The sequence below is a fragment of the Hemiscyllium ocellatum genome, chromosome 22 (assembly GCF_020745735.1).
Source record: "Hemiscyllium ocellatum isolate sHemOce1 chromosome 22, sHemOce1.pat.X.cur, whole genome shotgun sequence".
Lineage (NCBI taxonomy): Eukaryota > Metazoa > Chordata > Chondrichthyes > Orectolobiformes > Hemiscylliidae > Hemiscyllium > Hemiscyllium ocellatum.
Window position 1 is genome coordinate 4,291,471 of NC_083422.1, and position 25,485 is coordinate 4,316,955.

The window sequence follows — 25,485 nt, forward strand, 5'->3', positions numbered from 1 at the left end:
ATGAGCACCTGACTAGATGTCAGTGTTTTGTTTTTACAGAATATTAGTAAATGCTGTCCAATTATGTAATCACATTTAATGCTGGACCCTGATTAAGTTGGAAGTGCAAATTGGTTGGGTATAACTAAAGCAACACTTTATGAAATGTTAAAACAGAGGAAAGCTCGCAGCCAATTTGCAAACAGCAATCCAAACAGTTTTTGATACCAACCAAGATTTGTATTTCATGGTAATTCTGGGGAAGAGATAGTACAGTATTCAGAATTGTCTGCACCTATGCTCTATAGGGCCTTTTATTTCCAACTGTGGTTTAAGGCTGTGTCTAAATTGGAATCGTACACTCCCACAGCTTCAATTCAATGCTCGCATCACTGAAGATAAAGACTGAAGCCAGACAGTAATAGAGGTGAGTCATATCCCAGGTTATGCAGCAGTCACCCAAAAGAAGCTTTCTATATATTAAATACAACAATGAAATGCCCCAGAAAGTGTTAATTATATTTAAGTACACATCTGCCACTGTTACGTGTTCTACTTATGTTATATGGTGGACTTTACAATCTAGTAATGGTTATCCCAAACCTGGCACCCATTCTGGATGAGGCACATGTCAAACAGCTGGGGGAGATCATGTCGAATCATTTAATTGAATTTTCACAGTGGTAACAAGGTGTATAGATGAGGCTAGTACAGCTGATGTAGTCTGCCTGGACTTCAAGGCTTTTGGCATGAATTTGCAGGGGAGAATGGTCGCAAAAGTCAGGATCGGCAGGGATCCAGTACAATTTGATAAATTCGACTCAAAATTGGTTCAAGGGCAGGAGGCAGAGGGTAATGGTTGAAGGGTTTTTTTTGGTGACTGCAAGTCTGTGTCTAGTGGCATACCACAGGGTTTGGCACTAGGTCTCTTGCTGTTTGTAGAGTACAAAGATGATCTAGATATTAATACTGGAGGTATGATCAGTAAATTTACAAATATCACAAAAATTGATGGCGTAGAGGAAAGTCTTAAAAACTAGGGACGACATGAACAAGTCGGTCTGTTGTACAACAGCAGATTCGAGAGGAATAACACATGCACAGCACCCTCCCTGCTTCAAACTATAACCTAAAACAAACAAAGCTCTCCACAACCTTTAAAATACAAACACTTTTAAAAATGTCTACTTTAGATTTTTTGATCGTTTCAGTAGCATATCGATCAGCTTAATCCCTAACAATGGCCTCATTACATCTGCCCACCTTGTGTTCCTCTATTGATGACCAGAACTTCCTCCTGAAATTATTTCCCTTTGCTTTGCTGCTACCCATGTGTAAGTTTTATTAAAACCTATTTATTCAAGGGCATGCTTCTCCAATTCCTTTCCTTCAGCTTGCTGTCTATTCATACAATCAACAGAATTCTTACAGTGTGAAAGCAGGCGATTCAGCCCATAAAGTCCACACCAACCCTCCACAAAGAGCAGCCCACCCAGACCCATTCCCCTATCCCTGGCTAATCCACATAGCCTGAACACCCCTAAACATTATGCAGAAGCAAAGAGGTTCTTCTGCAGCTGTACAGGGCTCTGGTGAGACCACACCTGGAGTACTGTGTGCAGTTCTGGTCTCCAAATTTGAGGAAAGTCATTCTGGCTATTGAGGGAGTGCAGCGTAGGTTCACAAGGTCAATTCCTGGAATGGCGGGACTACCATATGCTGAAAGACTGGAGCGACTGGGTTTGTATACCCTTGAGTTTAGAAGACTGAGAGGGGATCTGATTAAGAATATAAGATTATTAAAGGATTGGACACTCTGGAGGCAGGAAACATGTTTCCGCTGATGGGTGAGTGCCGAACCAGAGGACACAGCTTAAAAATACGGGGTAGACCATTTAGGACAGAGATGAGGAGAAATGTCTTCACCCAGAGAGTGGTGGCTGTGTGGAATGCTCTGCTCTAGAGGACAGTGGAGGCCCAGTCTCTGGATTCATTTAAGAAAGAGTTGGATAGAGCTCTCAAGGATAGTGGAATCAAGAGTTATGGAGATAAGGCAGGAACAGGATACTGATTAAGGATGATCAGCCATGATCATAATGAATGGTGGTGCAGGCTTGAAGGGCAGAATGGCCTACTCCTGCACCTATTGTCTATTGGGTAATTTAGTATGACTAATCCACCTAACCTGCACATTTTTGGACTGTGGGAGGAAACCAGAGCACCCAAAGGAAACTAACACAGTCACGGGGAGAATGTGCAAACACCACCCAGACAGTTGCCCAAGAGAAAAACTGAACCAGATCCCTAGTTCCGTGAGGCAGCAGTGCAAACCACTGAACCACTGTGCTGAACCCATACTTTACTGTGAAGCATTCTCAGACATGTGTCCTCCTCACCTGGCAAACACCCAGTTAATTGAAGCCAAGTGTAAACAAATGAAATTACAAATAAACTCAAAACACCAATTCATTCTAACCTTAACACTAAGTTTTGAGTTAGAATAGTTAGCTTATTAAAATCTCACAATAGACATAACTATTCAACCACCTTCCATGGAATTTTGCGGGTATAGCACAGTGACAATTTGCTCTGCAACTTTTATAACTGAACTTTAACTACAGCTTTAACTTATGCTAGCAGTGTTAAGTACAGGAGGAAGGAAGGAAGGAAGGAACAATATAATGGTGTATCATTGAGGTGGAGTAGGGAGAAAAGTGGTTGGAATGAAGCAAATGCACTAGTGGAGCCGATGGCCTGTTTCCAGGTTGTGAATTCTGGAATTGTTGAAGAATGAGATGTGATCTAGAGGATTCCAAGAGGCTTGACAGGGTAAATGCTGAGAGGATGATTCCCCACAGGGGAGAGTCTAGGACCAGAGGGCATAGTCTCAGAAATAAAGGAGAGCCACTTTAATGCTGAGACGAGGATGAATTTCTTCTCGGTCTTTGGAACTCCTCGCCACAGAAAGCTGTGGGGGCAGAGTCCATGTGAATATTTAAGGCTGAAATAGAAAGCATCTTGCTCCGCGAGGGAACCAAAGGTTACGGGGGAAACGCAGGAAAATGTACACAAGGAATATTTCATATTGAATGGCAAAACAGGCTTGAGGGTCCAAACGACCCACTCCTGGTCTCATTGCTTACAGGTCATGCAAGGGATGCATATATGCCATAATGATGACACTGCTCACTTCTAGCCTTGAGAGATGCAGACACAGAACCTGAAAGATATTCATGCATATAAGTATTGAACTCCTTTCGAAACCAGAAAAGGTAGCTTGTTCATTGGTCAACAATTCAGTTCAGAAAGAAGGTCACAACACATTTGGGAGATTCAATTGCTGATTTAAAAAAAAGTGATTTAAAAAAAATATCCTTTCATTGGCTGGGCCAGCATTCATTTCCATCCCTAGTTGCCCTCGAGAAGGTAGCGAGAGCGGTTAGGAAAGACATTGCTGGATTTTAACCCAGTGACAGGGAAAGACTGGCAATATATTTCCAAAGTGATGAGTAGTTTCATGGGGAATTTGCAACTGGTGTTTCCACATGCCTGCTGTCCTTATCTTTCTAGATGCTAGCGGTTGTGGGTTTGGAAGATGCTGTCGAAGGACTCTCAGTGAATTTCTGCAGTGCATCTTAGTGGATGCTACACACTGCTGCTACTAAACATCGGTGGAGAATGGAGTGGATGCTTGTGGATACAGTGCCAATCAAGCAGGCTGCTTTGTCTTGAATGTGGTTAAGCTTAAGTATTGTCAGTTGTCAGAGCTGCACACCAGTCAAGTGGGAAATACTCCATTACACACTTGTTGGTATTGTTCAGGCTTTGGGGAGTCAGCAGGTGAGCTGCCTGCTGCAGAACTCATACCCTCCAATCTACTCTGGTAGCCAATGTACTTATATGGCTAGGTAAAAACAAGGACTGCAGATGCTGGAAACCAGAGTCTAGATTACGGGGTGCTAGAAAAGCACAGCAGGTCAGGCAGCATCCGAGGAGCAGGAAAATCAACGTTTTGGGCAAAAGTGCTTCATCAGGAATAGAGGCAGGGTGCTTGCAGAGTGGAGAGATAAGGTGGGGGGGTTGCTGGGGAGAAGGTAGCAAAGAGTACAATAGGTGAATGAGGGTGGGGATGAAGGTGATAGGTCAGAGAGGAGGGTGGAGTGAATAGGTGGAAAGGAAGTAAGACAGGTCATGGGGACGGTGCTGAGCTGAAAGTGTGGAACGGTGAGGTGGGGGGGTGAGGGGAATGAAGGGGAAATGAGGAAACTGGTGAAATCCACATTGATGCCCTGGGGTTGAAGTGTTCTGAGGCGGAAGATGAGGCGTTCTTCCTCCAGGCGTCTGGTGGTGAGGGAGCGACAGTGAAGGAGGCCCAGGACCTCCATGTCCTCGGCTGAGTGGGAGGGGGAGTTGAAATGTTGGGCCACAGGGTGGTGGGGCTGATTGGTGTGGGTGTCCCAGAGATGTTCTCTGAAGAGCTCTGCTAGGAGGCGTCCAGTCTCCCCAATGTAGACGAGACCGCATCGGGAGCAATGGATACAATAAATGATATTGGTGGATGTGCAGGTAAAACCTTGATGGATGTGGAAGGCTCCTTTAGGGCCTTGGATAGAGGTGAGGGAGGAGGTGTGGGCGCAGGCTTTGCGATTCCTGCAGTGGCAGGGGAAGGTGCCAGGATGGGAGGGTGGGTTGTAGGGGGGCGTGGACCTGACCAGGTAGTCACGGAGGGAACGGTCTTTGCAGAAAGTGGAAAGGGGTGGGGAGGGAACTATATCCCTGATGGTGGGGTCTGTTTGGAGGTGGCGGAAATATCATCGGATGATGTGGTTTATGCGAAGGTTGGTCGGGTGGAAGGTGAACACCAGGGGGGGTTCTGTCCATGTTCAACCCCAGGGCATCAATGTGGATTTCACCAGTTTCCTCATTTCCCCTTCCCCCGCCTCACTCCAGCATCATCCTCATGACCTGTCCTCTTGCCTACCTTCCTTTCCACCTCTCCTCTCCACTCCACCCTCCTCTCTGACCTATCACCTCCATCCCCATCCCCATTCACCTATTGTACTCAATGCTACTTTCTCCCCACCCCCACCCCCTCCCCCCCCCCCCTCACATTTATCTCTCTACTCTGCAGCCACCCTGCCTCTATTCCTGATGAAGGACTTTTGCCCAAAACGTCAATTGTCCTGCTCCTCGGATGCTGCCTGACCTGCTGTGCTTTTCCAGCACCACTCTACTTATATGGCTAGTCCAGATCAGTTTCTGGTCTGTGGTAACCCCCAGAATGGTGAGTGAAGAGATTCAGGGTGGTAATTTCATCGAATCTCAAGGTTAAATTCTCAATGTGTGACACAAATGTTACTTGTCACCTTTTAGACTAAACTTTCAATGAAGCAAAACTTGGACAATATGAAACATGAACTACTTCAATCTGAGGAATTGTGAATGACTGTACAATGGTCAGAACCATCGATAAATATACCTCAAATCAAAAGCACAGAAGTGCATATGGTCATTTAAGAAGCAGCTGAAGATGTTTGGGCCAAGCACCCTACTGCAAAGAGGTCTTAGAATGCAGATGTTTGACCACCAAGAACCACATCTTTTGTGCCAGCTTTGATTCTAACCAACAGAGAAATTTTGTCCAATTCCCATTAACTCCAGTTTTGCAGGGCATCTTGATGTAACACTCAGTCAAATGCAGCCTTCATTTCAAGAGTAATAACTTTCACTTCGAAATTTCAGACCTTTTGTTCATATTTGAACTAAGTCTGTAATGAACACAGGAGTTGAATGGCCCTAATGGAAACCAAACTGGGCATTACTAGACAAGTTATTGTTAAGCAAGTACTGCATGGACATTGACACCTCCTAACACTTTGCTGACGATTGAGATCAGACTGATGGGAAGATAACTGCCCACGTTGGATAGGTCCTGCTTTGAGAGTACAGGAGCTACCCACGCAATTTTCCACATGGTCAGGTAGATGCCAGTATTGCATCTGTACTGGAACAGTTTGACCAAAGGTGTGGCAAGTTGTGGAGCACAGAACTTAGTACTGTCATCGGAATGTTGTAAGGGCCCAGAATCTTAACAGGATCTAATATCTTCAACCGTTTCTTGACCTCACATGACTGAACTGAATTGGCTGATGACAGACATCTATGATGATGGGTACCACTGGAGGGGGCTGAGATGGATCATCCGCTTGGCAACATTGGTTGAAGATTTTTGTAAATGCTTCAGCTCTATGTTTTACATTAGTGTGCTGGCCAACACCATTGTTGAGGATGGGATTATTTGTGCAGCCTCCTCCAGTGAGTTGTTTAATTGTCCACTACCACTCAGGACTGGATGTGGCTGGACTGCAGAGCTTAGATTGGATCCATTGATTGTGGAAGCACTTAGCTCTGTCTATCACTGCTTATGCTATTTGGTACACAAGGAGTCCTGCTTTGTCTGTTCCCAGGTTGTCACCTCATTTTTAGGTTTGCCTGGTGCTGCTCCTGGCATGCCGTCCTACACACTGCACTGAACCAGGGTTGATTCCATGGCTTGATGTCAATGGTAGAAAGGGGAATTATGCCAGGCCAGGCGGGTGCACAGTGTGTTTGAATGCAATTCTGCTGCTGCCAGTGACCCATGGCATCTCAATGCCCAGTCTTGAGTTGCTAGATCTAGTCAAAGTCTGTCTCATTTAGTGCTACACAACACGATGGAGGGCATTCGCAACAAGACGACTGAACTTTGTATCCAACAAGGACTGTGCAGTTGTCACGCTTACTTAATACTATCATGGACAAATATATCTGGGGTAGCAGATTTGAGAGGATGAGATTGGTGAGGGTGAGGTCAACTATGTTTTCTCTTGTTGGTTTCCTCACAACCTGCCAAAGATTTAGTTTAGCAGCTATGTTCTTTAGAACCTGACCTGATCAGTAGTACTGCTGCTGAGAAACTCCACACCCAGGGTACACTTTGCCCACCTCATTCCTTCCTCCAAGTATTGTTCAACATGGAGGAGTACTGATTCATCAGCCAAGGAAGGAAGACATATGATAATCTGCAGGAAATGTTTGTGACCATGTCTGGCCTGGTTCTGAGGGATTTCATGGGGTTCAGAGTCAATGTTGAGGACTCACAGGGCAACTCCCTCCCAACTATACACCACTGTGCCACCTCTGCCGGGTCTGATAGCGGGACATCATTTGGAAGATATGATTCTATGAGTGAGACTATGTCAGGTTGTTACTTGATTAATCTCTGAGACAGAACTGAAAATGTGTTGCTGGAAAAGCACAGCAGGTCAGGCAGCATCCAAGGAACAGGAAATTTGGCCTTTTTGGGCATAAGCCCTTCATCAGGAATCTCAGAGACAGCTTTCCAATTTGGAACCAATCTTCAGATGTTTGTCAAGACAACTTCACAGAGTTGGCAAAGCTATGTTTGTTGGTGCCTTTTCTGGTGCCTAACTCAAAACCAGGTAGTCGCCTGGTTTCTGAGAGACTTTCTAGTGATTTTCACAAGTCAGTTGTAGATGGCAGGGAAAAGTTAACCATATTGCTGTCGGTCTAAGGTCACATGTAAGTCCACCAGATAAGGACACTGGTTACTTTCCCTAAAAGGACATTAGTGAACCAAACAAGTTTTTCTGTCAATTGACAATGGTTTCACAGCAATCATTAGACTCTGGTGCATTCAAAGTTCTCCATCTGCCATGGTGGGATATGAATGCAGAACACTGCCTGTGTCTAGTGGTAATATCACTCAGCCATCTCCTGCCCTGTTCACTGCCTACCATTTGACAGTCATTCAGCAGCCATCCCCTTCCCCTTGCCAATTGTACCCCCGATTACCCCACCTGCAGTTGGTGACTCTCCACATTTGGTGCGACTCCACTCCTCTCCACAATGTCCAGACCCTCGGCAAATCCTCATGTGCCAGCCCACCTTCAATACTCCCTGACCATACCAAACTCGGTACCACCTCCCCATTCCTACACATCTCTCCTCTCAAATCCCCATTTCCAATCTGTCTCAGCCATCCTCGCAGACTTCAATCACTCCACTCCCGCCACCCCCTCCCACACACTCCCGCCACCCCCTCCCACACACTCCCGCCACCCCCTCCCACACACTCCCGCCACCCCCTCCCACACACTCCCGCCACCCCCTCCCACACACTCCCGCCACCCCCTCCCACACACTCCCGCCACCCCCTCCCACACACTCCCGCCACCCCCTCCCACACACTCGCCACCCCCTCCCACACACTCCCGCCACCCCCTCCCACACACTCCCGCCACCCCCTCCCACACACTCCCGCCACCCCCTCCCACACACTCCCGCCACCCCCTCCCACACACTCCCGCCACCCCCTCCCACACACTCCCGCCACCCCCTCCCACACACTCCCGCCATCCCCACCCACACACTCCCCACCCCCACCCACACACTCCCGCCATCCCCACCCACACACTCCCGCCATCCCCACCCACACACTCCCCACTCCCTCCCACATACTCCCGCCATCCCCTCCCACACACTCCCCACCCCCTCCCACACACTCCCACACCCCCTCCCACACACTCCCCACTCCTCCATCTCCCCCCACCCATATCCCCCACCTCTCCCTGCCCCTCCCTGATGCCCCGCCCCCTCCCTGCTCACCCAAAGCCCCGCCCCCTCCTCTCCCCCGCCCCGCCCCCTCCTCTCCCCCCCATACCGAGTCCTTGTCCCAATGCCCCTCCCCGATCCAAGCCGCGGTACCTGCTCCTGGTGCGGACCCGCTCTCCGGGATCTCATTCGGCTGCGGATCGTGCTGGGTGTCGGCCCCGGAGGCCTGCTGCTGGGCGCCGGCCGCTCTCTGCCTGTGCTCCCCGGTGCCGGTTGTGGCGGAGGTGGAGGTTGGGCCCGGAGCCGGGTCCGGACCATCGAGCCGGGCTCTCTTCCGGAGCTGATCCCCGTCCGCCATCTTGCCCAGCGCTGCCCAACCCCCGCCCCCTCAGTCACGTGGGCGCCAGGGTCAGAGGGCAGCGTCCGCCGCGCATGCTCACAGAGAGAGAGAGAGGGCACCGGAGAAGGGGGAAAGGAGGGGGGTAAAATAGTCAGGGCAGGAAAAGGATGGGGAGAGAAATAGGGGGAGGGAGTGGGGGAGGAATAGGGAGGGGGAATGGGGTGGAGGAATATGGGGAGGGGGAGGAAGGGCGGAGGGAGGAATGGGGAGAAGGGAGGAATTGGGGAGGGGGAAGAATAGGGCGAGGGGGAGGGGAGAGGGGCGAGGGGAAATGGGGGAGGGGGATGAGGGGGATGAGGGGGGAAATGGGGGAGGGGGAGGAATTGGGGAGGGGACGGGGAAGGAATGGGGAAGCAGGATGGGAGAGGAATATGGGGAAGGGGGAGGAATAGAGGGAGGGGGAAGAGAGGAATGGGGTGAGGAATAGGGGAAGAGGAGGAGGGGAGGAATAGGGAGACAGGAGAGGAATGGGCGGGAGGAATGGGAGAGGGGGAATGGGTGGGAATAGGGTGAGGGGGAAGAGGGTGAGGGGGGCAGAGGGGGAGGGGGAATGGTGGGGATAGGGGAGAATGGGGGGGAATAGGGGGAGGGGGGAATGGGGCAGGGGAGGGGGAAATAGGAGGAGGGGGGAAGAGGGGTAGTGGGAGGGGCTAAGTCAGGGAGGGAGAAAGAGGTGAGGGGAGGGAGGAAGAGGGGCGAGGGGGGAAATAGGGATAGGGGTGGTGGTGGAGGCAATCGAGAAGGGGGAGGGGAGAGAGGGGGAGTGGGGAGGGGGGATATGGGCAAGGGGAGGGGGGAATATGGGGAGGGGAGAGCGCGGGAATAGGGGAGGGGGGAGTAGGTGTAGGGAAGGGGGGAATAGGTGGTGGGTGGCGGGGGGAATAGTGGGAGAGGTGAATGGGGGAGGGGGCAATAGTGGGTAGGATGGAAAAGGGGGGTAATAGAGGGCGAATGGGGGGGGGAAGATTCCTGAAGAAGGGCTCATGCCCAAAATGTCGATTCTCCTGCTCCCTGGATTCTGCCTGACCTGCTGCGCTTTTCCAGCAACACATTTTCAGCATACATTGACATATTGTCTTTCACAAAGTCAGGACATCCCAAGTTATCCACAGTCTGTTTTAAAGAGTCATTAAATAGGTATATTAAAATTACAATTTGTGTAACCTCATCCCCCCCCTCCACCCCCCACGTAATACAGTATAAGGGGCATGTCTTAGGAAAGGACTAAGGTCTAAGCCAATATGAGCGTACTCAGCTCAAACTCCCTATTTCCCAGTTTCTACCAGGCAGGAAGGATTAAAACTGGCACCACTGTTTGTTTTCTTTTGGGAATAAGCTAATTTGGGAAAATGAATCCAATCATTCGGCTTCATCTTAAAACCCAGAAAGCTCGAACTGGGTCTAATTGGTGAAAATAGGCAGCTGTTTTACTCCATCTCCATAGAATGTTTGGTGGCCCGGTGGCTCAGTGGTTAACATTGTTGCCTCACAGTGCCACCCTCGGGTGACTGTCTGCGTGGAGTATGCATGTTCTCCCTGTGTCTGCTTGGTTTTCCTCCGGGTGCACCTGCTTCCTCCCATGTCCAAAGATGTGCAGGTTAGGTGGATTAGCCATTGCAAATTGTCCTGTAGCATCAAGGAATGTGCAAACTAGGTGGATTGGCCATAGGAAATGTAAGGATTGGGTGGCTCTGGGTGGGATGGTCTTTGCAGAATTGCAAGAATCAAATTCAATATCTTACAGTTAGTTTCCAGAAAATTGTGTTTATCTTATGTACGATCCCTTTGGAGACCACAAACCAAAAGAACTGAATTTAGTAAACAGGCCCAAAGATACACCATTGTTAAGATTTTGCTGCTTACAATTTTTGCTTTAACAATCAAAGGAACATTAATATAAATTAATAGATGAGTATAGTCAGTGTAACCTAGAGACCAGGTAGTAGTCTTGTAGCACGATGGCAGTGCCTGTACATAGGGTCAAAATGTCTATGTTCAAATCTCACCTGCCTGGGAGATTGTAACAAGTTTCAACATGCAGATTTTTTAAACCATCAGTTACTGATTTAATTGCAGGTGCAACAAAAATAGATCTCACATATTTACTGGAATCCGATCATTATCCCTTGACATTCAGTGGAATTATTATTGCTAAATCCCTAGTAACAGCATCCTTGGGTTACCACTGACCAGAAGTTGAAATGGACCACTTTATGATCCCAATATGTCAAGTTTCAGAATGAAACCTGACTTGATAGATCATATTTAGTGACCAGTCACTCAGACCTCTTCACACAATGCTGCCAATTTTCTCTAATCACAGAACTGAAGTGTAGTACACAAAATAAGAAATCAAAAAATAACTCAAGGTATCTAAATGTTGAAGCATTGTGTGGTCTCCTCTACATTGGGGAGACTGGACGCCTCCTAGCAGAGCACTTTAGGGAACATCTCCGAGACACCCGCACCAATCAACCACACCGCCCCGTGGCCCAACATTTCAACTCCCCCTCCCACTCTGCCGAGGACATGGAGGTCCTGGGCCTCCTTCACCGCTGCTCCCTCACCACCAGACGCCTGGAGGAAGAACGCCTCATCTTCCAGTTTGGAACACTTCAACCCCAGGACATCAATGTGGACTTCACCAGTTTCCTCATTTCCCCCTCCCTCACCTCACCCTAGTTCCAACCTTCCAGCTCAGCACTGTCCCCATGACCTGTCCTACCTGCCTATCTTTCTTCCCACCTATCAACTCCACCCTCCTCTCTGACCTATCACCTCCATTCACCTATTGTACTCTATGCTACTTTCTCCCCACCCCACCCTCCTCTCACTTATATCTCCAACCTGCAGGCAACCTGCCTCTATTCTGGATGACAGGCCTTTTGCCCGAAACGCCGATTTTCCTGCTCCTTGGATGTTGCCTGACCTGCTGTGCTTTTCCAGCACCACTGTAATCTAGATCATATGGTCCACAGTCAACTGGTCTCTGACAAATGCTGGGTGGAAATCACTGATCTAGAATGACCTTCTGACCTGCAACCTGCTGGGATTTCCGCGCTATTGCATTCTTGCCTCAGTATCTATCAGCTCTAGTATGCTCTTTAGACCAATTTATTTGAACAAGCTTTTAGTTTGCACTTGATACCTGCTGCTACAGCTCAGCGTCAGATTTTATCTGAACACTGTAAAGTGCGCAAGAACAAATTGTCCCGTTAAAAGCGCTATAGCAATGCAATGTGGTATTGTTTTGGAATTCAGTTCCTCGCCTTCTTGTCCATTTTGTGTCACTTTTAAGTGAGACATGTGTTTGTCCAATATTGCAGAGAGCAATAACTGTGGCTGCCCACCTGTGGCTGTTCAAAACTACATATCCCAGGAGGCTGGCCATGCCTCTCACTGTGTGTATGTGTGAGATTAGCAGCAAACACAGCCAGTGGGCGGTATATCCGCTGGGCAGGACTCTCCGCTGTGTATAAGGAGCTCGTTGAGCAGTCAGACACCGGAGCTGGGCTGAGGAACATCGTTGCAGATGGACGGCATACTGAACCGCAGCGCTCAGGATGCCCAGGATTATTACCAACTGCTGGGCTGTGACGAGCTGTCCACGGTGAGAGAGATCCCGTTCTTTTATTCACCTCACACTATTTAACTGACTCCGAGCAACGCTTTGGAATGAACACTAACCAGGTTGTAGTTTGGTGTGGGTCAGTTTTTAGTGTTGCGTTGACTAGTCTTTAGTTTGTTCTTGAGCAGATTAGTTTGACACCAAACTACATTTTTTTTCAATATTCAGTGGTATCTACCTGCTAAGTTTTTGTGGGTGATGTGCCACATTTAACATGTTGTGTTTGTGAAGATAGTCTTCATTGTAGTCAGTGTTTGTGATTTGGATGAGGCAGTGATAGTAAGTGTACCTGGCTGTATTTTGGAGGTTTGAAAGAGTGTTATCTCTTGTAAGGTGTCATAGCTAATATTTGTCCTTAAAGATGCCAGGAAATAATACTTCAGCTGCTCCTTATCACATTGCTATCCACAGGAGCATGCTATACACAATTAGGTTGCCACATTTCTTATACTTTGGAGGTACCTTCCTGTCTGAAAATGCCATACGCTATCCCTGATTTGTTGAATGTGCAACAGCTATGCAAGTCGATTATTTTTGTTTCTTTTGTTCAGTTTGGAGCTAGTGCTGACCTTGTTTTGTCTTCTTGCTGCAATCTGCATATCATTGAGTGAATTACACAGCAGTGAAGACTTTTTTTGCAGGAAACACATAACTAGTGAATGTATTACTGATTTGGTACATATGGAAAGTTTTGAAGCTGTTGTAGATGGTAAGTCCTTTATATCTCCCCTGGGGTACATGTGGGCAAAATGGTTTCAATAAATTCAGGCCATGCAGAGGTCGTTTGTTTTGTTGGACTCCGTGTAGTTGTTGGGTTTGTGGTCCCTACATTTTATAAAAGTCAGAGAATTCCTACAGTGCGGAACAGGCCATTTGGCCCATCAAGTCCACACTGACCCTCTGAAGAGCATCACACGCAGACCCAACCCCCTACTCTGTCCCTGTAACCCCACATTTCTCAAGGTTAATCCACCTCATGTACACATCCCTGGACAGTAAGGGCAATTTAACATGGCCAATCCACCTAACCTCCCATTCAGACAACAAGAGGAATCCAGAGCTCCTGGAGGAAGCCCACACAGACACAGGGAGAATGTAGGAGAAAGTGAGGACTGCAGATGCTGGAGATCAGAGCTGAAAAATGTGTTGCTGGAAAAGCGCAGCAGGTCAGGCAGCATCCAAGGAGCAGGAGAATCAACGTTTCGGGCATAAGCCCTTCTTCCCATTACTAAATGCCCTGGGGAAGGCAATGCAGAGCTGCCTTCTGAACCACAGCTGTTCATCAGGTGCAGATTTTTGTCATAAGATGTGGGAACCAGTGGCTAGGTCAGCATTTATTGAGCATGCCTAATTGCACAGAGAGCAGGTAAAAATCAATCCTATTGCTTTCAGTCAGGGGTCACTGTAAGGATGGCAAATTTCCTTTCTTAAAGGGCATTAATGAACTTTGACTGAGAGTCGACTAATGGAGCAGTAATTGTTAGGTTGGATTTGTCCTGCTGTGTGTGTATAGGACATACCAGGACAATTTTCCATGTGGTCGGGTAGATGGGGAGGTGATGGCCCTAGTGGTATTAATCGAGAAACCCAGGTAATATTCTGGGAACCTGGGTTAAAATCCAGTCAAGGCAGATGATGGAATTTAAATTCAATAAAAATCTGGAATTAAAAAGCCGAACAATGACTGTGAATCCATTGCTGATTGTTGGGGAGAATACCAATCTGGCTCACTAATGGCCTTCAGGGAAGGAAACTGCCATCCTGACCTAATCTGGCCTACATGTGACTCCAGACTTGCAGCAATGTGGTTGACTCTTAACTGACCTCTGGCCAGTTAGGGATTGGCAATTAATTCTGGCCCAGCCAGCATTGAATTACAGAGTGAGCCTCCCTGGAGTATCGGAGGCTGAGGGTTTATAAAATCATAGGGTAAATGGACAGGATCTTTTCCCTGGGGTGGGGAGTCCAGAACGAGAGACCATAGGTTCAGGGTGAGAGGGGAAAAATTTAAAAGGGACCTAAGAGACAACTTTTTCACACAGAGTGGTGCATGTATGGAATAAGCTGCCAGAGGAAGTGGTACAATTAGAACATATAAAAAGCACCTGGAAGGTTATATGAATAGGAAGGGGTTAGAGGGATATGCGCCAAGTGCTGGCAAATGGGACTAGATTAGTTTAGGATATCTGGTCAGCGTGGACAAGTTGGACTGAAGGATCTGTTTCAGTGCTGCACATCTCTATGACTCTTTGACCCTCAACCCATAAATGAATTAAAAAATGCCAGCATTCATTGTAGCTATAGTGGAACAGTTTTGCTGGGATGTGGCATGTTCTGGAGCATAATTCTTCAATACTGTTGACAGAATGTTTTTGGGGCCCATTGCCTTTGCAGTTTCCAATGCCTCCAACTGTTTGCTGATATTACATGGAATGAATTGAATTGACTGAAGACTGGCATCTCTGATGGTTGGGGATGTCACATGGAGCAGAGATGGATGATGCATCCACTCAGCAATTCTGACTGAAAATGGAGACAAATGTATAACCTTTAGCATTGATGTGTTGAGCTCCCCCATGTATGAGGACAGGGTTATTTGTGGAGCTGGATGAGCCCTGTCTAACATTTTGCTGCTTCTGCTGTTAATCCTGTGTTGAACAAGTCTGATCCCAGAGTGAAACCCAGCTTAGTAGACTGTATGTGTTATTTCTGCTTTTATTTCCCTTGGCAGTCAGTCACTGAACATATTCACAAGAACCTGCCAATGCACTTTGAACAAAAGGGCATAAACGTTTATTACACAAAAAAGGAAAGATAACACAAACTGTTTTACATTATACAAGAACTATTTGAACACTCTTGTTATGAATATCAGAAATAAAGATTTAACCTTTTTATCCTCACCAACGAGCTAGATACTCAAAACTTCAGTAAAAGGTTTCTACCTCAGACTTCCTCTTCAGTTGGCATGGCTAAAGTCAGTTTGAGGAGTTTCTTCTCACTGACCCTCAGGGCAAAGACATAGTTTTCCATGTGCTGGGCTTTCAACAGTTTCCTGCCTCTGAGGTTTCCTTTTTCCCTAGTCCTAACTATTTTATGCCAGTATCATCTTTTTGCACTGACTGAACCTACATACAGTACCTGACCTTCAGGATGACTCTGTTCCTTTTGAGATACTGGACCCTTTCATGAAGAAACAGCAGCGTTCTTTTCTACCTTCGTTCCTAATGCACTGAAGTATTCACGGTAAGTTCAAATTCATGGCCATAAACATTAATTAAAGATGCCTGTTCTGACAAGCTTCCAGATAAACTTGTACCATCACAAAGCTCTAAAAAGAGTCTTAAAACTTTGTCTTTTCCTTCCTAACACACATAGCTAAGATCTAGAAATCAAACTGAAAGCTATACATTATTTTTCAATTTTAATATCCAAGTTTATAAACAATAATGTTAATATATAAAGAGCATTCACCACAGTAGAGTGTGAAGTGTGCTAAACCATGAGATTACAGAGTATAGTTAAATACAGTTCAGCTGCTGTAGTTGATAGTCCCACAGATGCCCAGTTTTGAGCTGCTGGATCCGTTTTACTTTATATTACTGACTATTGTGCATCAGGGAAGTGTAAATTTACAGGGATGAAGTCATTTTGAGTTTTTCTGTTGTGTTGGTTCTCTCACTACCTGCCACAGGCTTAGTCTGGCTTCAAGACTTAGCCAGCCTTGTCAGAAGTGGTGTTACTAAGCCATTCACACTGTTCCCAATCAACGTACCACCTCAGAGTATATTTTTGCCCTTTTTTATCCTCCAGTGCTTCTCTATCATGCACAAGTGCTGGTTTATCAGCTCATGGAGAATGATATCGCAGGACGTCTGTTTGACCTAAAGCTAGTGGGCGGCACGGTGGCACAGTGGTTAGCACTGTTGCCTCACAGCGCCAGAGACCCGGGTTCAATTCCCGACTCAGGCGACTGACTGTGTGGAGTTTGCACGTTCTCCCCGTGTCTGCGTGGGTTTCCTCCGGGTGCTCCGGTTTCCTCCCACAGTCCAAAGATGTGCGGGTCAGGTGAGTTGGCCAGGCTAAATTGCCCGTCGTGTTAGGTAAGGGGTAAATGTAGGGGTATGGGTGGGTTGCGCTTCGGCGGGTCGGTGTGGACTTGTTGGGCCGAAGGGCCTGTTTCCACACTGTAAGTAATCTAATCTAATCTAATCTATGTGGCTTCATGAGATGTCAATTCATTTTTATTAGTAGCCCAGATCACCAGTCCTTTGACCGTCAAGTAGACTCCAGACTAAAGTCAGAGAATGGGGCTGAGTTTCTCTCTCCATTGATGTGGCCAGACCTGAGTTTCTCCAGTATTTTCTGTGTTTCTTTCAGATTTACAGCACCTGCAGGGTATTATTTTTATTTATTCAGTAGAAAAGTAACCTAAACACAGAATAGGCTTTAAAGATATTTAGATTGGTAAAGGATGGGAAGCTGTGTTCCAAAAGGACCACAGTTGTTTATAATTTAATAATTTGGGATCAGGAATTGGAAGTTCAGTTTTGAAATTTTCAGGTGGCACCCTGTTGAAAGGCTTTAGTTAACTGCGGAAAACTGCAAGGTGAAAGTGAGGACTGCAGATGCTGGAGATCAGAGCTGAAAAATGTGTTGCTGGAAAAGCGCAGCAGATCAGGCAGGATCCAAGGAGCAGGAGAATCGACGTTTCAGGCATAAGCGTCGATTCTCCTGCTCCTTGGATGCTGCCTGACCTGCTGTGCTTTTCCAGCAACACATTTTTCAGCTGAGGAAAACTGCAGCACAGTATAGGAGGCCATGAATAACTTATAGAATGAATATGCCAGTGGCAAATTAACTTTAGAATGGATAGGTTTGAGGTATTGTATTTTGGAAATTAGAATAAGGAGGACATGTACTGTTGGGATTTTAAAAAAAGTAAAGTGGAGTGCAGGAGATAGATTTAAAAAGGACATAAAGGGCAACATCTTTACACAGGAAATGGTTAGTGTGTGAAATGAACTTCCAGAGGAAGTGATGGGGTTGTGGATATAGTTACAATATGACAGTTGGATAAATACCTGAATAAGAAATGTTTGGAAGAAGCAAATTACTGCAAGTGCTGGAATCTGTACTTAAAAACACCCAATGCTGGAGATCACAACAGGTCAGGTAGCATCCATGGAGAGAGAACAAGCTAACGCTTCGAGTCTAGATAACTCTTCATCAGAACTGAATGATTAGCAGGATATGAGCCAACGCAGGCAGGTGGAACTATTTTGTTTGGGATTATGTTCGACTGATTGGACTAAAGGGTCTGTTTCCGTGTTGTGAAATGACGATGATTGTATAACTCTACAAATCACTATAAGTAACACCACTGATTAATGAGGCCAGGAAAAGGAAATAAGAAACTGGACATTAGTTTTGGAGAGATAACATTGAAAAGCAGTGTTATCTCCAGCCTTGGTTAGATCAGTCTTGGAGCACTCTGCATAGTTCTAGTACCAAGTTATATGAAAGATAAAAAGTATTGGAGAGGGTCAAAAACTGATTTGCAATTGTGATATCAACACAAAAGAAGTGTATTTATGAGGAAAGGCTGACCAGGTTGAGGCAATTCTCTGTAGAAGAGATAGCTCAGGACTGACCTAGTACGTTGAGGTTATGAAGGAGTTTGATAAGGTAAATGAAACTGTGGAGAAGATCAAAACTAGGAGACATAAAAATAAGATTGTTACTAACAAATCCAACATTTAATAAGATTGTTACTAACAAATCCAACATTTAATAAGAATGTTACTAACAAATCCAACATTTAATAAGATTGTTACTAACAAATCCAACATTTAATAAGATTGTTACTAACAAATCCAACATTTAATAAGAATGTTACTAACAAATCCAACATTTAATAAGATTGTTACTAACAAATCCAACATTTAATAAGAATGTTACTAACAAATCCAACATTTAATAAGAATGTTACTAACAAATCCAACATTTAATAAGAATGTTACTAACAAATCCAACATTTAATAAGATTGTTACTAACAAATCCAACATTTAATAAGAATGTTACTAACAAATCCAACATTTAATAAGAATGTTACTAACAAATCCAACATTTAATAAGATTGTTACTAACAAATCCAACATTTAATAAGATTGTTACTAACAAATCCAACATTTAATAAGAATGTTACTAACAAATCCAACATTTAATAAGATTGTTACTAACAAATCCAACATTTAATAAGATTGTTACTAACAAATCCAACATTTAATTGAAGAGCAAGATTTCCACCCAAAGGATGGTAAAAATGTGAGGATCACTAAAAGCAAAGAGTAGGTAAGAACAGGGAGAAGTTAAAGGAGAAGTTGGAAAAGTCCATAAGGGAGAAAGGAATTGTAGGTTGTGTGGGTGAGTGAGATGGTGAGGGTTGGAGATTTGCACATGTGTGGAACATATACAGCTCAGCTGAATGGCCTGTCCCTGTGTTTTAGACTCTGTCATTGCAGATACAATTTCAGGAACATGATCACTTCCGTTTTTTTCGTAAGATTTCAGTACAGTAGTTTGAGCGTGCAATGAAATGCAGTTCCATAGAATCCCTGCAGTGTGGAAGCAGACCACTTGGCCCATCAAGTCCACACTGACCTACTGAAGAGCATCCTACCCACACCCCCACACCCCCACGCCCCCCACACCACCAATACACTGTCCCGATAACCCCACATTTTCCATGGTTAATACACCCAATCTGCACATCCCTGGACACTATGGGCAATTTAACGTGACCAACCCACCTACCTTGCACAGCTTTGGACTATGGGAGAAAGCTGGAGGAAATCCACACAGACGCAGGGAGAATATGTAAACTCCACACAGACAGTCACCTGAGGGTGGAATTGAACCTGGGGGTCCATAGTGCTGTCAGGCAGCAGTGCTAACCACTGAGCCACCGTGTCACCCAAATTCAATGTACTTAGTGACTTTCTCACTAAACATAAGTGCGTTATAACTAAAAGCAGGAGTGAAAAATTCAGCCCCCCGAGCCTGCTCCATTATTTAATACGATCATGGCTGATCTCATCTCAGCCTTAACTTCACTTTCCTGCCTGCTGTCCATACTCTTCTGTTTATCTCCTCCTTAACTTTACTCAATATACTGGCGTCCACCACATTCTCAGTCGGTGAATTCCACAGATTCATGAGCCTTTTGAGAGAAGTCATTTCTCCTCCTCTGTTTTAAACCTTTTATCCTAAAACTATGACCTCTTGTTCTAGATTGTTCCACATGAGGACACATCTTCTCAACATCTACCTTATCAATCCTCTTTAGCTTCTTCTATACCTCAGTTTGATTTCCTCTCATTCTACTCAACGCCAGACGGTATGGGTCTAAGTTGCTTAATCTCACTTCATAAGACAAGTCCCTCATTTCTGGAATCGATCTAGTGAATCTCCTCTGAACTGCCTTGTACATCCCTCTTCAGGTAAGCAGACTAAAACTGTACACAATAGTCCAAGTGTGGTCTCACTAATGCCCAGTGCAGTTACAGCAACATTTCCCTACTTTTATACAGTATTCCTTTAGCAATAAATGCCAAAATTATATTTGACTCCCTTATTACCTGCTGTACCTGTGATTCATTGCGACTGACTTGCATATTCTGCCCATCTCTCTTCTGATCTTTTGGATTGATGTTTTAATTGAGAATGTTGACTTTTGATACCCCACATAAGCAGCCATTCTCCCTGGGCAGAGTCCAATGAAAGATTAAGCTATTGCAATTCGCAACCAATCCAACCTATCCTGTCTTAACCAGATAGATACTGTACACACTTTCAAACAAGTAACAGGGCAGGGACAGGAATCCTCTCTCACATTCTTAGGTACCCCATCCTGGGAGGTATGGCCAATTGTAGGGCACATTTGGTAATCAAAAGTAAAACCTTTTGGATTATATGGCTCAGTTATGAATTGTGTTGTATTCATTTTACTTCTTCCAGGACTGTTAGATCCTGCCTAAACTCTGCTTTCTTCTTCAGGGTCACTCTGGAATGTGAAGATCATCCCTGTTTCTTTTCTCTACCCGACTATCTTTGTAAGCCCTTGCCTCCTGCATGTTCCACCTTCTCCTGGAAAGGAAGTATAGAGAACCCATGAGCCTTTCATTAAGTTTGAAATGATCTGAGACTAGCCTTAGCCATGTTGCTGTCCTGGTTAACTCACTGGGCCAAGCTTCACCCACCTTTGTCTCTCACCTAGCCTTGAACTAGTCTGTAGGTTCTCTCCTATCCTCTCAGATCCACATTCTAAGCTCATTTTGTCCATGAGATCTACCTTATGTTTACTTGACCTAGTTCCCTCTAAATTACTGATCACCCACCATCCCTTCCAGGCCCCAAACTCACTGATGTTGGAAATGGTTCCCTTTTGTTAGGTACAGAACTTTTCCTTTCTATTCAGCCATCTTCTATTCAACCCTTCTCCTTTAAAAAAAAAACCCTCCTTCAGTGCCACTGTGCCTCTGTCCTCTTGAATCCTTTGTTGTTTGCTCCCAGATCTGTGTCCATCATTCACACAATTCCATTGTTGAACTCCTGGAGTTTTGCCCTGCCACATGTCTGGGCCAGTTTTTCACAAGGTTACAATCACTTGCCTTGTGATTGTGACCACGACACATTATCCTGTTACAACGTTCTTTATCTGTACACAGCTTTTGACATGTTTGATTACACCAGTGCCTCTCCACCATTCTCCATACCTCGGCTCATTCATATATATCCACATTTAACCTGATAGATTCCCAAAAGAGTGTCTCTTTCCACCTCCATGCTATTCACCCAAATATTCCTCAGATTTATATTCCTCTGTTGCTCATCTCCCTGTTTTTTTTCTGGCAAACTGATTCTAAATGGCGGCACATTGGCTCATGGTTAGCACTGCTCCCTCACAGCGCCAGAGAGCTCGGTTTGATCCCAGACGTGGGCGACTGTCTATATGGAGTTTGCACATTCTCACCATGTCTGTGTGGGTTTCCTCTGGGTGCCCTGGTTTCCTTCCACAGTCCAAAGATGTGCAGATTCGGTGAATTGGCCGTGCTGAATTGCCCATAATGTCCAGGGATGTGCAGGCTAAGTGGAAATGGGAAATAGTGTGGATCTGGGTGGGATGCCATTCGGAGGCACAGCGTAGACTCGATGGGCTGGATGGCCAGCTTCCACACTGTAGGGATTCTGTGAAAAGCACATCAGTCTCCACATTGATGCTGACTGGCATTCAATTGGATCCCTCCAGAATGTTGTCAGATTGCCTTATCAACTCCCAATCCCTAGTGAGTCAACATCTCCACCATTGAAACTTGGGGAAATCAGTCGCCTTTAGCTCCCATGACAAGGCCTGGCTCCCTTGCTACTGACATCCTCAGAGTGAAGGAGACTGGAAGCAACCTCCACTCCCTAACTGACCTTGGGATGAGCCTGTAATGCAATGATCCCAGCTATCAAACATCCACTCACCTCACCACCTCTATGAAACCCTCCTCAATCCGTTGATTGCCTCCAGATTGCTTATGATTCCAAACTCCCTGCACAATGCCCCATGTCATTCATGCCTCCCAAACTATTTGACAAAATCAAAGTTCAAGAAGGCAACTCACCACCACCTTCTCCAGGACAATTCGCAATGAGGCAGAATTTGTTGGCCTAGCCAGCATGTACTGTATATTGATTGTTTTCTTGAATAAATTTGTCCTTCGAGTACAATCGACTCAAATGGAGAGATCTTCCCTGATGGTGTGAAAACATTGTCAGGTATTGAAAATGTCAAAATTCTGAAGAAGAGTCATATTGGACATAATAACTCTGTTTCTCTCTCCATGGATACTGCTAGACCTGCAGAGTTTCTCCAGCTGTTCTCTGCTTGAGCAATGTCTCCCAGGACAGTGCAAGAACACAAGCAGAGTGTGACATTACAGACCTGGGACAGATTTACAAGGACAAGTTGAGGAAGGACAGTAATCTGAAGGTCTAGGGGGTGTAGAGACTACAGACTGTGGCCACGTGTCAGGTGATCAATATAAGGGCATTTTTGTTACATTCGGGAGCCTGAGCAACTATAACAGTTTAAACTGGCATTGTGTTGTAGAACAGAGAGACCTAGGGTTCAAGAACATAATTCTTTGAAGTTTGCGTCACATATAGAGGATGGTTAAGAAGGCATTTAGCATACTTGCCTTCATTGATCTGCATGTTGGAGTTGGGATGTCACGTTGAGGTTGTACAGGGTATTAGTGAAGCCTCTTCTGGAGTACTGTGTAGTTCGGATTACTCTATTATCAAGAGGATGTTATTAAGTTGGAGGGGTTTCAGAAAAAGATTTACCCAGGATGTTGCTGGAAATTGAATTATAAAAATAGACTGGATAGGCTGGGACTTTCTCCATTGGAGCATAGGAGGTTGAGGGGCTACCTTGTAGAGGATTATAAAATCATGAGGGGTATCCATAAAGTGTGTTTTCCTTAGGGAGGGAGATTTCAGAACTAGGGGCCATATTTTTAAGGTGAGATGAGAAAGAGTTAAGAGTTTTTAAGGAGAGAGTGGTTCGTGTGTGGAATGACCTTCCAGAAGATGTGGTGGGTTCAGTTACAACATTTAAAATAAATTTGGATAGATACATCAATAGGAAATATTTGGAGGGATATGGGCCAGAACAGACAGGTGGGATAGTTTAGTTTGGGATTCTGGTCAGCATGGACTGGTCAGACCAAAAAGTATGTTTCTGTGCTGTTCGACTCTGAGTTACACAAGAAATGGAAGTTTCGTGTGTGTGTGTGGTTGTCACCTGAGTTCGAATAACACAACTCTAATCTCACAAAAAATACACATTGTATTTGGAAAATCCACTCAAACTCAAATATTTAAAGATCATTCCTCTTCTACGTCATCTTACTGAATCATTACATTTACCTCACAGGTCAGAGTTACGATATGTAAAATTAAAAATCTCAATTGTGTTTAATGAGCAGTTCGCAGTAATGACTGCTGTGCATGTAGAAGGCCTAAGGCCAGTTGTTACCATGGTGAACGTATTACATCAAAGCCAGCTACCAATTTCCTGAACGCAAAATAAACCGACCCAACAGAAGCAATGACTGCACAAAAGGAGAGGCTGATTCATTGCAGCAGATAGGATGAATAATTGCTTTTCAGGTGGTATTGTGACGTAAGGTTTATCTCTTGTGTTGCACATTGTTTACTGATTGAACTTTTATTTTGCCAGACAGAGCAGATCGTTGCAGAGTTTAAAGTAAAGGCGCTGGCATGCCATCCTGACAAGCACCCACACAACCCGAAAGCAGGCAAGTGTGTGTTCTGAGAAACTGCGTGCTGTGCATTGGCAATGCTGCACTGAAATCAGCGATTCACCGACTAAAATCTAACAAGGCCTCATCTGCCCTCGAGCCTGAATCTTGATAACGTCTGGAAGAGAGAGCATGGGGAAAGGGTGACTGAGTAAAAGCGGGGAAGGGGAGGAGAAAGGGGAGAGGGAATTTAACAAATGTAGAAAGGGAGGCTGACGAATAGTTAGATGAGTAAAGGAATATTTTCAGCGTGACCAGGAGAAGCAGCATCCATTCAGTGAGACTGAGTCTCCCTCTTCTCTGATGTTGGTATCTCTACTGCCCTCACCAGCCCATATCTCCACCGTTCGTTTCTCCACGTTGCCATCATTGGTTACTCTCGCACTTGGGTTACATCTCTTCCACACCCTCAGTTTATGCATTTCTCCTAGAAACATTCCGGGTTCTTGCCCCTTGAACCAAACCTTTGAACAAAATAAAAAACCCAGGAGTATAACCATGCCAATACAGCAAAGTGACCTCTTATGACACAAATACAGTAGATATCATGTGTTCAGATATAATGTAACAAGACATCATGTGTTCGGATATTATGTGATCAGTGTGTCACATGATCAAATCTCCAGGAATGCCTCCAGCCTGAGTTGGCAGACCCATAAGCGTTATGACTTTATTTATGTTCACGATGAAGGATTGAATTCACAGTTTGATTCAATGGTGGGAGGTTTGCTTTCAAATCTCGTCCTCCCGTCTGACCTAAATGATTATCTTTCATTTGGACGCTCAGTAGTTGTATCCAGGACAGAGGACAACAGATTTCTAGATATTGAAGATATCAAGGGGCGGAGGGATAGTGAGGAAAAAGTCATTGAGGTGGAAGATCAGCCAGGATCTAGAATGGCTGAGCAGCCTCAAAGGGCTGAAAGCTCCTATTTTCTCTCTTACCCTTCTCTGTCCATGAAGCATTTTAACTAGGTCAGTAGGTAATGTAACTTGCATTTCTGATTGACCGTTCATGCTCTCATGTTTTCAATGTGGGAGAGTGGAAAAGTTTAAGGGAGATATGCGTGGAAAGTTCTTTATGCAGAAGGTGGTGAGTGCCTGGAATGCATTGCCAGCGGAGGTAGTAGAGGTGGGCACGATAGCGTCATTTAAGGTGGATCTGGACAGGTACATGAATGGGCAGGGAGCAGTGGGATACAGATCCTTGGACAATAGGCGACAAGTTTAGATAGAGGATCTGGATCAGCACAGGCTTGGAGAGCCAAAGGACCTGTTCCTGTGCTGTAATTTTCTTTGTTCTTTATCAATATTGTCATCTGTTTCTAATATTATTGACTTTCACTTAATGCCTCCTTTGAGGCTTGGTTAGCTCAGTTGGTAGGATGGCTGGTTTGTAGTGCAGTGTGTTTCCAACAGCGTGGCTTCAATTCTTGAACTGGCTGAGGTCACCATAAAGGATTGTCCTTCTCAATGTATTCCCTTGCTT

The 25,485-nt window shown here is 45.4% G+C and overlaps 2 protein-coding genes across 3 annotated transcripts in view; one reads left to right on the forward strand and one right to left on the reverse strand.

Annotated features, from left to right (window-relative positions):
• Positions 1-8,967, reverse strand: part of sirt1 (sirtuin 1) — a 33,412-nt gene extending 24,445 nt beyond the window's left edge. For both annotated transcript variants that reach the window (XM_060841849.1, XM_060841848.1), the window contains exon 1: positions 8,746-8,967. In XM_060841849.1, the coding sequence (XP_060697832.1) occupies positions 8,746-8,950 (205 nt within the window). In that variant the 5' untranslated portion in view covers positions 8,951-8,967. The remainder of the gene's footprint in view (positions 1-8,745) is intronic.
• A 3,526-nt stretch (positions 8,968-12,493) lies between these two features.
• Positions 12,494-25,485, forward strand: part of dnajc12 (DnaJ (Hsp40) homolog, subfamily C, member 12) — a 30,004-nt gene continuing 17,012 nt past the window's right edge. Inside the window, exons 1-2 of the mRNA XM_060842311.1 lie at positions 12,494-12,602; positions 23,915-23,993. Of these exons, the coding sequence (XP_060698294.1) occupies positions 12,525-12,602; positions 23,915-23,993 (157 nt within the window). The 5' untranslated portion in view covers positions 12,494-12,524. The remainder of the gene's footprint in view (positions 12,603-23,914; positions 23,994-25,485) is intronic.